We start from the raw sequence: 14959 nt of genomic DNA, 5'->3' as shown, positions 1-14959 counted from the left end.
TCAGCAAGACTTCAATTCCAAAATATATTCTTTGAGTTACAGTGATTGACTCCGTTTCATCCAGACTCAAACATCTGAAACTGAAGAGCTTTACTGCAGAATAAAACCAAACCTTCAGTTACGTGTGAAGTCAGCACAAAAACATCCAGTTTACGGTTTTTGTCTTATGAATGACCTGAATTATTAAACTTGTGCACAGCAGGTTTGCAGTGAAACTCTTCACATGTTAAACTTCATTTTATTACATTTGCACTTCATAAAAAGATGAAGATGAACGGCATCCAACAGAACATCATCAGCGTAGAATGGCACGTGGGTTTGGAGGAAAAGGAAAAATGTGAGGGTGTGATGGTTTGCAGTGTTATCTTGTGCATGTTTAGTATTTTACCTAGTAGTGTTTCCACGTGTGGTGCAAAAGAGAGAAACAGAAGAACAGAAACAGTAAAAAAAATAACTTCCCACAGAAATAAACGACATTACAGAGAGACGAAGTGGAAGTCCTGCACAGACTCTGAGAGGAGATCAGAAAAAGTGTTGATTTGCGTTTTACAGGCTGCTCTGCACCAGCTGAGTGAACAACAAGGTTTTCCAGAAGCCAGGGGGAGAACAACCTACCTGCTCTTTAGCTCATTAACTGCTATCACACTGCCAGCAGCTGTTATTAAAAACTACACCGTCGCATTTTCATCGCTTCGTTTATTCGTCTACATTTGAACATCTTTCTGTCTTTAAATGCAAAAAAAAACAAGATTCACGTCTCTGCACCAGCCAACCTGAATAACCCTGACGTGTCCCAGCAGTTAGTTTCATCTTAAACATTTGCTTTCGTTTGCAGCATTATTTTATCATTTTGTTTTTTTAATTGGCCAAACGATCACAGGAAGACAGATCTGATAACTTCTGATACTTTCTTCTGACACGTTTGGGATCCTCCACAGCTGACTGTGTATTAGGAGCAGCTGAGAGTCACATGATGACACATGACTGGAGGAGCAGGAGCAAATATGAGATTAAATAACTGTTAACAGCTTAGTTTTAGTTTAGTGTAATTTTAGTGTTTAAAGGTGTCGTTATATCAGTACAGAAGCAGATAATCAGCCTTTTAATGCTACTGAATAACTAAATAAATAAATACGACCCACAACCTTCAAGGCTCAAAGGAAGTAAAGAGTCTACAGAAATCAACATGTTACTGCTGACACAGCCAACCAATCTCATGCAATTTTGACTGATTAAGCCTGAACTTTTAAATGCTGAATATTGTCAGTTATTCGGGTCGCTGATGTTTGTCTGCGTTTTAAATCTTCAGAAACCTTCACGCACATCTAAAAAATCTTGTTTTTCTTCTGAGTCTAAATGATCCCTCTGAACCTTCCTCCTGACCTTCTTCATCCTTCTGCAAACCTTTCTGCTCCTTCTGTTAGATTCTGTGTTTCTTTATCTACTCAAACAGCAGCACAGTTTACTGTCAGAGAAGAACAACTGTGATGTGGACTCCACAGACTGGACTTCTGCAGGTTTTTTTCAGAAACGTGGAGGATTTACTTCAGAGAGACGTGAGGAGATGAACTTGTTCGGCAGAAAGGCAGACGTGCTGCTCTCAGGAAGACATGGAGACAGAAACAATGATCAATAAGAGGTGTCAGGCAGCAGACGCTGCTGGGAAACAGTCAGATTAATTGGCAGGTCATCAGACTCTGACGAGGAAGTCGATGTTAAGCGAGGCAGGAATGTGCAGCATCTCCAGGCTGAGGGCAGACGGCGAGTAAGGGAAGAGGACCGGGAAAGTGTGTTTGGTATCCAAAAGAAGCTGAGGAGGGTCATTCCTCTCCTGAAGGCGATTCTGGACACACAGAGACAGAGAGAAGTCAAACATGAGGCTGACATCACTGGTCCCGTAGAGGCAAAGTATTCATACAAAAAACCTAAAAAGAACAGACATCAGAAACCCGTTTATATTTCATGCTTTTGCTGTGTAATGTTGCACACAGCTGAAATGACTGAATGCAGACAAACAGAAACCTTCTAGTTTCTGGAGGCCGTGGCTCCTGCTTACTTTCCTGCTCCAGGACAGTTTGTGACCTGGATTCATGAACTTTGTTCTACTACTGCCGTGTTACCGGCAGCAGTAGAACCAAGGCAGCTGAAAGCAATTCAGCTGTTTATAGTTGTGCAACCTTTAACCTCCTAAGACCCGAACTCTTTCATGGCATGATTTTTAATTTCTCTTTGTCATTTTGGCTGATTGGGACCTGATGAAAGTAAAAACAAAGAATTACCAGATTTATTTATTTATTTATTTTTACCAGATTTTTGTTTCTGAGAAAAATGAGATAGAACAGTGGCAGTATAATGTCCTCATAAGTGGATATCAGGACCTTGTGGAGCAAGATTTAGTATTTTGGTCTAGACAACCCAAAATGTGCAGTCCACGTATGTGGACGCCCGGTCCTAGGAGGTTAAACTTGCTCTTAACGCCAAACAGTTTCAGTTTATCCGAAGACAGCAACATGGTTTTTCGCAGAATTTACATTATTGGATATGTTTACGCATGTATGTATGTTACGTATGTTTACACTTGCCTCATCAGACCGACCGTGGGCATTTTATAGGATTCGTGTAAGATATCAGATTTGCCTGAAAACTGCTGGGAGCTCCTGGTTTTGTTTAGCAATGCAGGGTTTTCCCAAATATCTACATTGGATGTGGGCAGTACAAAGTTAAAGAGACACTTTGGTGGTGTTTAAAAAAAAAAAGGCTCTGTATGAGCACCTCTGCTTTTACTTCTGTTTTCTACCAAAGTGAACTATTTCCAAAGCAGAATAAGAAGCACAGAAGCAAAAATAATTCTGCAGTTCTGTTTTTAAATGACCTGATTGGTTCAGATCTTCAGATTTGGCACCAGCAGCATGAGGTGTTAAATTTTCTAACATCACATCTGTAAACGGATCTGACATTCAGATTCCACCTTTTATGCTTCAAAATTTTACATTTGTTCTTTTCATGTCCCAGAGGAATCCTCCCTCTGGTGTTTGGTAGAGGTATAAGCAGCTAAACCGTCTGTGTGATTCACACCTGAATGTTTCTGATGAAGGACACAGTGACTCGTTCTTCAAACTCGTTCAGAGGCGTGTAGAGGTTCAGGATTTTCACGATCTGCAGGAGACAGCAGGTTAACATCCTGTCATTATCTGATCGGGAGTGTTATCGATCGCCTGCTCGGGTTCAGATGAGCTGAGCGTACCTGCTGCATGGTGAGCGCGGTGCACAGCGCACAGATGGCCTCGGCGTCCTGCGACGTTTTCTTCTTGACCTGCAGCAGCTGTGCAGCCTGAATGATCGGCTCCAGAGTAGCTGCAGCTTTACTCTGATACAAGTTATTTCCTCTGAGCCACTCCTCCAACTGACTGGTGTTGTACCTGTGTACACACACACACACACACACACAATTCAAAGTGAGGGTTGGGGTTGATGGGAGACCCACAGAGTTCAGGCATACAAGGTTTTGGCGATGTGACGTTAAAGCCAACCTCCATCTCTCTGTGCGATCTTTCTCCTGAATCTGAACACTAACAACAAACCAGCACATTATGTAACAAGTTATGGTCAATGCTCTTCTTCTACCAGTGCTTCTTTGATTTCTTGTTCTTTCTTGTCGCCCCAGAAAAATCCAGATTATTATTGTAATAATTTCACTTCTTAAGTTTTTTAAATTATTATTTTGGACAGAGCGCAACCTAAAACTCAATTTAAGCTTTCATGATATGAATAGAATAGAAAATCATCATAAACTTGATGATGTTCTATTCCAGCCTTTCTATTCAACTGACAGTCATGTTGGATTGAGGTGATGTGTTTTTGTGTACTGCATGAAAAAGCCAAAAAGGGCAGCCTGTAGTGATGGAACAGCTGGCTGAGCTCAGCGAGCTGTGAGTTAACTTGTGACCTGTTTGGGATTATTGTTAGGTTTGTTGATAAAAATGAGTCATTAACCACAGCTGAAGCTATCTGCACCATTCATCTCTAGAACTTGTAACTAACGAGGGAAGAACTTCAAAGACGAACTGAGCTCACTGACGTTTTTCTTTAGTTCATTTAACTTGCAAAGAAATTTTCACTGGATTCTAATTCAATGAAATACCTGCAATATAAAGTATAAAGACAAAATTATAAAATATATATGGTACATAGTTCACAGATTTTAGTAAATTTGTTTTGCATTGTAATGGAGTACAAACTATAAAGTTGAGCTTGTGGGTGTCGGCTGCAGGTTTAGTACCTGAGCTGCATGCCGGTGCTCCAGGAGCAGACGTCCTTGCGCAGCAACAGGTTGTTAAGGGTAACAGCGTTGATGCAGTGGAAGAGCTGCCGGACCGCCTGACCTATGATCTCAGGGTCCAGACCGTGGTCTCGCATGATGTTGTGGAACTGCCCCAGCTGCTTGATCAGGGCCTGCAGGGTGTAGCTGGTGGGGCCGTCGGCGTCCATGTCCATGCTGGACGAACGGTTCCTGTAGCCCATCGGCTTCACGCCTGCCAGGCTGGGGATGCTCTCGCTCTCCAACATGGCCGACACTGGATGGCAAAACAGAAACCAGAAAAGGAGTTCAGACATACAAAGAAGAACGTTTATAGAACAGATGGGAAGGTACAGACCTACACCAGTTACACAGCAACAAAATGATCTAGAAAAACACACAGGATGGTGCTATACAGACTTAGTTCCTCCAACGCTTGTTGTTTTGTTCTCCAGTCACTTTGTGGTTTTGGCTTTTCTCCATTTAGACTCCAGAGTTTTCAGATCTTCAATGAGGTTGCAGCTCCAGGTATGTTGAGGCAGTCTTGAGCAGCACTTTGCTGCCGAAGTTGCTCACTTTGATCTAAACCATGAATCCATGTTTGCTGTTAGCTACTTCAATTCAGTTTTACTTTGCTCACTCCAAGAACATCCAGCTGATTGTGGTTGAATTCCTGCAGCAGCTCAGAGACTCTTTTGCTTTGGTGGAGGGTATGCATTCGCCAAAAAAAAAAAAAAAAAAAAAACCCCTTCAAAACTCATCTTTCTTCAAGCTCTGGACCGTGTCTTAGGTTTAGTCTTCGATTTGACCCTAACTCATCTGTCCACTGATAACCGTCCTGCAGCTCTGAGGGGATTTTTTTTAGCCTGCCTTTACTCTGTTCGACTTAAAGACTTCTGGTAGATAAAAATACCTTTAATAACGATGAAGTTCACACTGACCACAGCTCTGTGGTTGCTGTGGTAACCACTGTGCACAGTCCAATAGCAGAAAGTCACATGATGACTCATATGGGGACGAAATGAGTCAGCTGCTACCTCAGAGTGACGTAGTTTCTGAAAAAAATTCCCCAAGTGTTCAACAGACAAACTCAACGAAAACTCAAACCAACACAAAACAGGAGAAGAGTGGGACTAGAAGATTTCACCATGGGGTTGTTGTGATAACCTGCTTCTTCCTCATGTTATGACACTTGACCAAACACTACAAATGACCGCATTTATCATTTAGTTTAGCATCTAAATAATGCTTCGGTTCCGTTTCGTGCTGCTCTCATTACACAATGATGGTTTTGCTGGACGGTAAACCCCATTTTATTTTTCTGTATAATTGTAACAGGACTTCTTGGGCGGCCCTCAGCTCCTTTGATGATGCGGTTACAGCAGTGAGTTAAAATAAGTAGTTCAGCTCTGAATTGAGAACACAGAAATGTTTCCTTGGACAGAATTCGGTTTGGTTGCACTATCAACCTTTGCATTAATGTTTTGGCTGACAGCAGATGAAACAGCAGCTACTAGTGTGGCTCATATCTAAAATGTCACTGCAACAGAGAGCAATGATCTGTGAAAGCCAAACATCTTTGACAGCCACTCACTGACACGCTGCATGTTTTAGAAGACTGAAAGTGATGTCTGCAGATTCGGGTTGTGGTTAAGTCACTGAGTTTTTCATATTTAACAACAGAGATGAGGCTTAATGACACAGCTGTCCTTGTCATCATTTTATCCTGTTGGCTCCAGAAGTCTTTATTTTCACTTCTTTTTCATTTACCACCAGACTTCTGTCCATCTGGTTTAAACACACTAACGGATGGTTTTGTCAGCTGTTTTCAGCACAAACATGTTTGTGTTTCTCATAAAGGGACTCGGGAGGAAAGTACCTCTTTCCCCACAAATGACTCTATACCCACTTCTGTCGGTATGTCAAGCAGCTGACTTTCTCAAGGAACAGAGTTACATCACCTGAACACACAGTCAGCAAAGTCCAGCATGTTTTCATTTTGTCAACGACTCACGCAGAAATTAAAATGCAATTTTCCCTTTTAAACGTGCACAATTTTACAACCCTGGTGAAAGAAAAAAAGGTCAAACAATATATTACTAGCTTCCACATCCTTAAAGAAAACAAACGCAGGGTTTTCAGATTAAAGATTAAAATTCTCACAGTCAGGTTAAACATCCCAAACATGTAGTAGAAAAATGTGAAATAACTCTTCAAGAATTTTGTAAATGAATCTGCTGCAACAGGAGAAAGGCCATATCTCGAACAGTTTCTAATCTCTTTCTACTGGCTGGATATTTATCCTTCTAGAAATCTGACTGATGAATGCAACTCATATTGTCCAGGACATTTGACCATCCAGCAAGAGAGGAGCTTTGCAAAGTTTTCTATAAGGTCCCGAGCTCTTTATTTTTAACTATGCTGAAATAACACATCAAGCTGAACGAGAGGCACCGATTAGAAAACCACATAAATATTTCTTTAAGCAAAATATAACCAATGCATCATGTGCATTTATGCATCTTGCAATTAAATGCATCAAACCATAAAATTCTCCTTTTTGGTGTTTCAGGCAAACTCACCGATCATGGGTTGAATGATGCCTTCTGCCACTTTGATGAGTTGCTGGTAGATCTGGATGGAGAGATCGCTCAACACCTGTCTGTACTCAGCCAGGTCAAAGTTCTTCAGACAGTGCTCGTTCTGTTTGGACGTGTTCTGTGTCATAAATGCCTGATGAAGAAGATGTCAGGATGTGAGAGTGGTTAATCGCTGCTTCTGTCTGCTCATTCATTACAGATATCGATCAGGTCCTCACCTCCTCACCGCTGTATTGCTTCAGACAGTGAAGCAGTCGGCTGGTGTTGGCCAACCAGAAGGATGTCATCTCAAAGTCATCGTTGTTCTTCTGCACAATGAATAAAAGGACTTTCAAAATAAAAGAACCTGTGTGTGGAATCAGACAGGTGGGCTGTGTGTGCAGTAGCACCAACCTTGAGGACCTTCTTGATTGCGTTGATGGTGGAGGTAAGCAGAGACTCCACCTTCTGGTCATCATTGATGTAGTCAGCGTGGCGGATGCACATGAAGAGGATGTAAGCTGGCAGACAGGGCACCGTACCAGACACGTTGTTGGGGCGGATGTCTGAAATCACATGCAATGGGTGAAACAACTCTGGTTTTATTAACCTGAGGACATGCATCCTGCTGTTCGTCTTGTCATCACATATTTTCAACTTCACCTCCAGCTCAACTTTAGTGACAGTAAAGCCGTCACTGTGAGGGACGTTGGGGAGCTACAGAAACAGCTGGAAACCAGACAGCTTCTTGTGTTGCTTTTTCTAACTACCAAATGCCTGATTTAATAAATATTTAAGTTAGAATATTTGTTCAGAGCTTCCGTTCTAACTTCTGAAAGCTGTGGGAGAAATCTTATCCAGCATGCGGTTTGAACAAACGCAGTCTGAGGTGGATGGGAATACCTCACCCACAATATGAAACCTCATGTAAGATAGAAAAACCACATGAAGCTGGGGCGATGTTCTTACCATTGATCAGGGTCTTGACCAGCAGCGCCTCGTTCTCCTTGTTGTACTCCAGCATCCCCTCAAAGTCCTTCTCCTTCCTCTGGACGGTCACCTGACGTATCAGCTCAGGTTTGGACCTGCTGCTCTGAGCTGCTGCTTGAGCAGCTGAAAAACAGACACATGGACACACACACACACACTTAGCCTCTGACCATCAGGTGCAGCTCTACAGAGCAGCTTCCTGTTCTCCTGTTACCTTCCAGCTCCTGGACCTTCTTCATGTAGATCTTGAGCTGCTTCTTCAGCTTCCTCTCGTTCTTCTCCAGCTTCTCCACCAGCTCTTTGAGATCCTGCAGGAAGACACAGAGCAGCGTCAGAAAACGGAAAACAGAAAACAGGAATCAGGAAGGGAGTCCGGCAGCAGCGGCTGCTGCAGTATTGCTCACCAGGTTGTCATTGGTGAGCCGCGTGATCTCCTGCTGGACGCTGTACTCCACCTGAGCCTCTGGAGACAGAGACATCATGTAGCTGAGCTTTTCCTGCTTATCCTCGATGTCACCCTTCAGCAGCTCGATCTGAGTGTGAAGGGCCTCCAGCTCGTCTTTGTGCTGCCTGGACTGAGTCTGCAGCTGAGCCTCCAGCAGCCTGGCAGGACCGGGAGGACCAGAGTGTTACTGACAGACACTGAAAACAACAAAACACCAAAACAAACAAAAAAACAAACAAAAACACAGCAAAACACCGCACAGACAGATCAGTGGTGATACAGCCAATGTGTGAAACATCCTCTGAGGGCTAAGACACATTTTCATTAACCTTCCCATGAAGTAACATCACACTGAAGGTTCATGATGAAGGTTTACTTTGTTTGTTTTATTTTAGAAGTAATAATTTTATGATTTTTGCTCTAAAAGTTGCTGAGTCAGCACTGACACGTGAATGTGTGACTCACTGAGTTAATACTGATGTTTGTGTATTTTAAATTAATGGTGTCCTCTTCTTCAGGCTGCATAAATATTAAACTGCATATGATTCATCAGCAACTCTCAAACATATAAAGAGAATATTGAGGATAATCGTCGCCTTAAGCTGAACCATCACAGCTGCTTTCTGGGCTCATAAACAAACTTCAAATCCAGATTGAGTTCACATGGCGGATTTTACTTAGGAGCTGAGAGCATCCTCATATTTCACACACTGGGTGTAGAAGCAGCCCTTCACGAACAGACTGAGGTCCAGAACATTACAGAGATGATTTTTTTGAAATGAAAGGAAGCAGAGGAAATGAGCAAACAGAAACCTGGCCACTTGTTTGAGGCCCTGGTAAGCCAAGCCCAGCTCTCCATCTTCATTCAGGTAACACCAGTCCTGATGGTTACTGGTGTCCAGCAGCAGCAGGCAGAGGACACAGAGAAGCAGATAAAAGCAGCATGTGAGGAGCAACGCAGCGAACAGAGAGGAGGGAGAGCAGCAGAAAGGTTAGTCGCTACATAAACAAGAGAAAAACCACAACTTCAGCTGCTGCCACTAAAACACTGTTAGAGCTACACTCGTTATTTGTGATGATCACAGCCCTGTGTTTTGGTGGATCCTATGAAAAAGGAACGGCACAAAGGTGTTTTATTTTAACCCAAATCACAATCACTTCTGTGGGACTGATTTTGGGGTTTTTTTGCACTTTGAAAATGTAACACGTGCACACGAGGAGATATCAGACCAAAGACTGAAATCAAAAATGGGGAAATTCATTTCTAGAAACAACTGAACAGATTTGATGTGACTAAGCGAGATGAAGTGCAGTGAGACGGTGCTGGTTCAGGAGTGTCTATGATGTCTTCTGAAGCTACATTTCTCCTATATTGGCTTCCCCTCATTGGCTCCCTGTTTAATCCAAAACTCAATATTGCTCACATACAAGGTTTTAAATAATCAGGCCCCATCTTATCTTAATGACCTTGTAGTACCATTAGAGCACCTCGCTCTCACACTGCAGGCTTACTTGTTGTTGCTAGAGTATTTAACAGTTTTCCTCTTCAATGGAACCAACTTCCATAGAAGAGCTCAGATCAGCAGTGATCATGCTCGACATGAAGTCAGATCAGTTTTGTTTTCTCGGAGTTTGTGAAATTTCAAGTTGTCAGAACAACCGTCCTTCTAGAGACAGCAGGGGAGCTGGATGTGGCCCAGATGTGCAGAAGGAGCCGAATTTAAACCAGCTGTTGGTTATTTTGTTTGTTGTCTTCTTTTGTTTGTTTCTGTTTTGTGGTTTTGTTTCTGTGTTCAGAGGTAAGGAGCTACCCGCTGATCGTTATGTAGGTTTGGGAAAAGCCTCAAAGTCTTGTGAGACTCTCAAACTGGACATTAAAAATGAGTAGAGACTGAAAATGTGTGAAGGAAACAGAAATGTGATCTGTTGAAGCTTCAGCGCAGCTGACAGAAGTGAATGACACGAAGTCTGCGACAGACAGTCCTCGTGTCCGGCAATCTGTCGCTCTGAAATCTGATTTAAAGTCTCAGAAAGTTTCAATTAGCAGGATCATTCATTAGAGAAGAAAAGAAGGATTTTTTAATCAAATACTTGAGAACAGCCAGAGCAAAGTACAAAGAGTGCATTCAAAGCCTTTTGTGTCAACAACTAAAGAGGAGATCAGCTGACGTGACCTGTATGGAGGATCTCTTCTGCCCAAATACCTCACTGTGGTAAAGCTGGCTGGTTTCGGTTCTTTAGTCACTTACTTTTTGGACTCACACAGTCCATGGTAAGCTTTGAGCGCCTCCTCTTTGTCCACAGGCTCTTTGCTGTTGTTCACCACAGGAGTAGAATCAGTTTCCTGCTCAGACACAGAAAGAGCATGTCACATCACCAAACAACAGCTCACTGACCTCATTTTAATATCACTCTAACACACAGACAGTTGACACATGAACACGATAAATTCATATACATCCTCAGCCCTCTGACTCATCCACTGCACTGCAGACTGTGCGTTCATCTGAAAGCAGTGGCAGCAGGTGAAAGACTTCATCAAGAAAAATGTCTAAAGCAGAATCCAGCCCGTTGCTGCAGCCTCGTGGGAAGTGTTCTCTCACATTTTCAATCACTGAGCCAACTGTTACTGAGCCTAATTATCGGTAATATTATAACATAACCTCTCTTCATAAATAAAAGTCTTAAAATCCCCCCTTTGAGCTGAAACTCCATTTTCTGTTGGAATCGGGCTGGACAGCGCTTCCCATCGAACCTTGAGGCCGCAAAGCCTGTTTATACTCATGTCTGTATGTGGAAGTAGGTCGAACAGTGGCAGTGAGTACACCGCTGTGCAATATGAGTTAAATATCAAATGATTCAATATTGCATCACTTTGCAGTGACCTCATTACTTTTGAACAAGGAGGAAATAAGCAGATTTCCACCTCTGTGAAGCTGAAAATCCTCTTCTATTACTACCTAAGGGCAAACCACAAGGTTTGTCTTTGTTGTAATAGTAATAATAAAGATAATGATAGTTTCCTTTAAAAGAACCTTCTGTCACAAAAATCGTATTCTTTGACAAGAGATGACCGTGTATGAGAGCTGTAATCACAAACAGAAACACCACAGAAAGAAATTGTCTTGGCTGTCTTTTAAAATGCTTAAACTGACCTCGCAGCCAAAGCTTATTTCACTTTTCTAGACATGCAGACACGCTGCCAACACAAAGCTGAGCTTCTACACTGATAATGTGTTTTACCAGAGAGAACACGTGAAGCTTTGCTCCACCTATAGTGTGTGTGGGGTAGCATGATGAATAACAAATACAAATCTGGCCTCCTCATAAGGATTAGAACTTTGTTAATGCGATACCGTTGTGTTCAGGCTCAGGATATTCTCGTTCTTCTCCTGCAGCTGGGCCGCGCTCACAATCTGCGTCCTGAGGATGAGGACTTCCTCCTTGCGAGCATCCAACTCCTCATTGGCTGATTTAAGCTGGCTCAGCAGCAGGTTGTAGCTGTCCTGTAGCTCATTGGATGAGCTGTTCTGTGAGGCTCGCTCAGCGACCGTCTTCCTCAGCTCATTCAAGTCGTTCTTCAGTTTCTTGTTCTCTGATTCCAGCTCTTGCCTCTGCAGAGACACAAAGTTCACCGTTTAAGTTTTAGATGTTGATTTGTTACACACTAGCTTCATCTGAAAGGACAGAGAAGAAGTCCTGATGCCATGAAATGGTTTCAGTTTTGTACCTTGAGATTATTGTAGGCCAGATCAGCCGTCTCCTGCTCAGAAGTGGAGGGCCTTGACTGAGAGCCCTAAAATGAAGGAAGCACAAAGAAAAATATCAGAACCTGATTCATTTCCTGCAGATAAAAACTCAGAGGAAACAGCCGAGCCCCTCTGATAAATCCTTGCTCAGTCACCTTTCGCTTGGCCAGCTCCTCCATCTTCTCCACTGTGAGCTGCAGTTTCTTCCTCTCCTGCTCCAGCTCTCGGACTCTCTTCTGCAGCTTCATGAATAGACTAATATCCATAGCGGCCTTGTCTATCCCCATCTCCTGCAGACCAGCATGATCAGAGCTAGCATTTAACACACATCTCTGAACACTGAATCATCCAATTGTACTCTTCATGAAGTGACTCAGATTTAAAACCAATGTTTTTCTTTCATTCAGATCACATCAGCTTAAAAGAATAACTGGATATCCTGCAGCAACACGTTTGAACAAACTTGCATGCACTTCTGGAGAATCTATAATCACACTTCACCCACATCATTACTGATTTAAATCCTGTTAGTTAAACGTCACTGTGTTGAACGCCCTCTATTTTTCCTTCTCTGGCTCTTTACTTGTGTGATCTGATGCCTGCTCTGTGCAGACAAAGTACAAACTGACTCACGTCCACCAGCTGAATGGAGTCCTCGGTGTCTCCAATCTCTGAGGTGGAGACAGACGGGTAATTAGAGTCCGACTCCAGGCTGCTCTGATTGGACGGATTCCTCGTGTGGCCAGGCTGGAACTGCAGGATGACAGGAGGAAGAAAGTCACCACAGATGTACTAAAGTCGCTGATATAAAAGGGGAAAATATAGACTGAAGGTCTAGGAAGAAAAACTAGAATAAACCATAAACTTTTAGAAAACTTCAGAAGTTCTCAGATATAAAAATTCTGAGAACATCTGAGTTCAGATGCTGTGACGATTGTGGCGTAGAGCTGTAGGTTTTTAAGTCTGTTTCAACTCTAACCTTTCCCGATGCCTTCATCCTTCTGGTACTAACAGTTTTCTTACTGATAAGATCAGACTGCAAAGGACACCTTGATTCGTTTATCCACTACATCTGTGCAGGGATCAACCTTACAGTGTTCTCATTGCAATTTAACACTTTTACTTAACAAAATATTTTTTCTTTTCATAATGGTGTTATTAGAGTGTTCTCATGAAGCCTTTAGGTCCCAGGATATTTTTCTGAATGAAACAAAAACTGAATATGATCAGTTAGATCTCCACAGATGTGAGCACCGAACTGAACAACATCCAGCTCTCTGCTTCAAACACACTCGGAAGAACTGTGAAATATCAGCCTTTTTTTGTTTGAAAGAAAGAAAAAGATATTTTCACTTCTCCTAATTCAGAACTCTAAACCAGAGAATGACTAAAGGACTGCACCATGACCTGGAGTTCATTGTTGCCCTCCAAATATAAACGTCAGTGTGTGAGTGTGTTTGTGATGACGTCTCTCTGAGGTCAGGAGGTCACCTTGTTGAGCGACATCTCCTCCTTCAGGTTGTCATATCTCTGCTCCAGCCTGGAGAACTCTTTGAGGAGGTTCTGGTAGCGCTCCCTCTCCTTATCCAGCTCCGACTGCAGAGACACACTGCTCACTTCCTCTGAAACACACACACATCCATCAATGAACGGCAGCTTTCAGTGAGTAAAGCTGTAAACTCTTCACAGCCTGCTTCACTTCAAAAGAAGCTAAAAAAAAAGTTCCCAAACATGAAGGTGCTAAATTCACGTCGATGATAAAGCTCTGAACTGTAACTGAATGTTCTAATTGTGCTTGCTTTAAGTTCTATAAATGCTCCATAAGAAGATGCACTTAAACACTTTCCATTTAAAACCAGGAAGGAAAAGTCCATCACCAGGACACAGCAGGTCCATCACGAGAACACGCTGAGCTGTAGAGCTTCCTGTGGTTTCAGCAGTAATCGCTCCACTTGGATAAAAACAAACAAAACTAAATAACTAAGTAAATAAATTTGATGCGTCTCCAGTCTGGTTTGTTTTTCCTGCACTGCTCGCTGCCACCAGGCTGAAAGAACTCATTTAGTGAAAGTACGAATGGAAATAAACTGTGAAGACCGTTTGATTGAAGTGTGTGTGTGTGTGTGTGTGTGTGTGTGTGTGTGTGTGTGTGTGCGTCCGTGTGTGTGTGTGTAATTATACATCTTTGTGAGGACCAAAAATTTGACTGTTACTATACTTGTCGTGTCGGGCATTTTTGAGACTCAAAATGTGGTTTTAGTCTCAGGGTTACAGTTAAGTTTAGGCTAACCATAACCTGGGTTAGTCATTCATTTTTTGATGGTTAGGGAAAGAATTTTTGTCAATTAGATGTCCTCACTAAGACTTACAAGGCAAGTTGTGTGTGTGTGTGTTATAGTCATCTTTTAGTCTCTGAAACTTTTCGATTTTATTCTGCTTCCAGTCAGACTTTCTGACTGAATTCACCTTCGTTCCTACTTCCTGTTTCCATTGGCCACTGAGAAGCAAGCCTGCAGGAAGGCATCAATAAATCATTGTTCTCAGCTTAAAGACAGTCACAGAGGAAAAGTGACTCACTCGGTCTGACTCGTGTTTCCTGTTGCAGACAGAGAGACTCTTGTGTGAGTGTGTCGCTTGCACGTATGCTCGCACACATCTTAATCCAGGTGTGTTTTCCAGGTAACCTACCTTCTGTGCTCTTTGAGTGCTGCAGGATGCGTCGGTTCATTTCCTCCTTCTCGCTCTTCAGCAGGGAGTTTTCTCTCTCCAGCTCATCCACCCTCTGAAACACACACACACACACACACACGTCGCTGTGTGCCGGTTTTACAACAGTAACACTGAATCAGTTTAAACACCTCTGATGAGTCAAAGCTGGAACAGCGAGCACACTGAAATC

General features: G+C 42.6%; 1 protein-coding gene across 2 annotated transcripts in view; it reads right to left on the bottom strand.

Annotated features, from left to right (window-relative positions):
* Positions 1-14959, bottom strand: part of myo5b (myosin VB) — a 47808-nt gene continuing 32849 nt past the window's right edge. Inside the window, exons 23-40 of one of the 2 annotated variants that reach the window (XM_085278803.1) lie at positions 14749-14842; positions 13552-13682; positions 12694-12813; positions 12216-12350; positions 12042-12107; positions 11668-11925; positions 10561-10655; positions 9125-9202; positions 8271-8469; positions 8081-8174; positions 7846-7989; positions 7291-7442; positions 7116-7205; positions 6880-7030; positions 4280-4574; positions 3245-3419; positions 3076-3156; positions 1-1843 (exon numbers count right to left, since the gene is read on the bottom strand). In XM_085278803.1, the coding sequence (XP_085134929.1) occupies positions 1691-1843; positions 3076-3156; positions 3245-3419; positions 4280-4574; positions 6880-7030; positions 7116-7205; positions 7291-7442; positions 7846-7989; positions 8081-8174; positions 8271-8469; positions 9125-9202; positions 10561-10655; positions 11668-11925; positions 12042-12107; positions 12216-12350; positions 12694-12813; positions 13552-13682; positions 14749-14842 (2511 nt within the window). In that variant the 3' untranslated portion in view covers positions 1-1690. The remainder of the gene's footprint in view (positions 1844-3075; positions 3157-3244; positions 3420-4279; positions 4575-6879; positions 7031-7115; positions 7206-7290; positions 7443-7845; positions 7990-8080; positions 8175-8270; positions 8470-9124; positions 9203-10560; positions 10656-11667; positions 11926-12041; positions 12108-12215; positions 12351-12693; positions 12814-13551; positions 13683-14748; positions 14843-14959) is intronic. The other variant, XM_085278804.1, reaches the window with a different exon arrangement.

This window comes from Mchenga conophoros, linkage group LG7 (genome assembly GCF_057382185.1).
Source record: "Mchenga conophoros isolate Kocher_MC1m ecotype Shallow Benthic linkage group LG7, M_conophoros_male_GT1.1, whole genome shotgun sequence".
Taxonomy (NCBI): Eukaryota; Metazoa; Chordata; class Actinopteri; order Cichliformes; family Cichlidae; genus Mchenga; species Mchenga conophoros.
The sequence above is the reverse complement of the archived record's forward strand: the minus strand, read 5'-3'. Positions and strand labels throughout refer to the sequence as shown.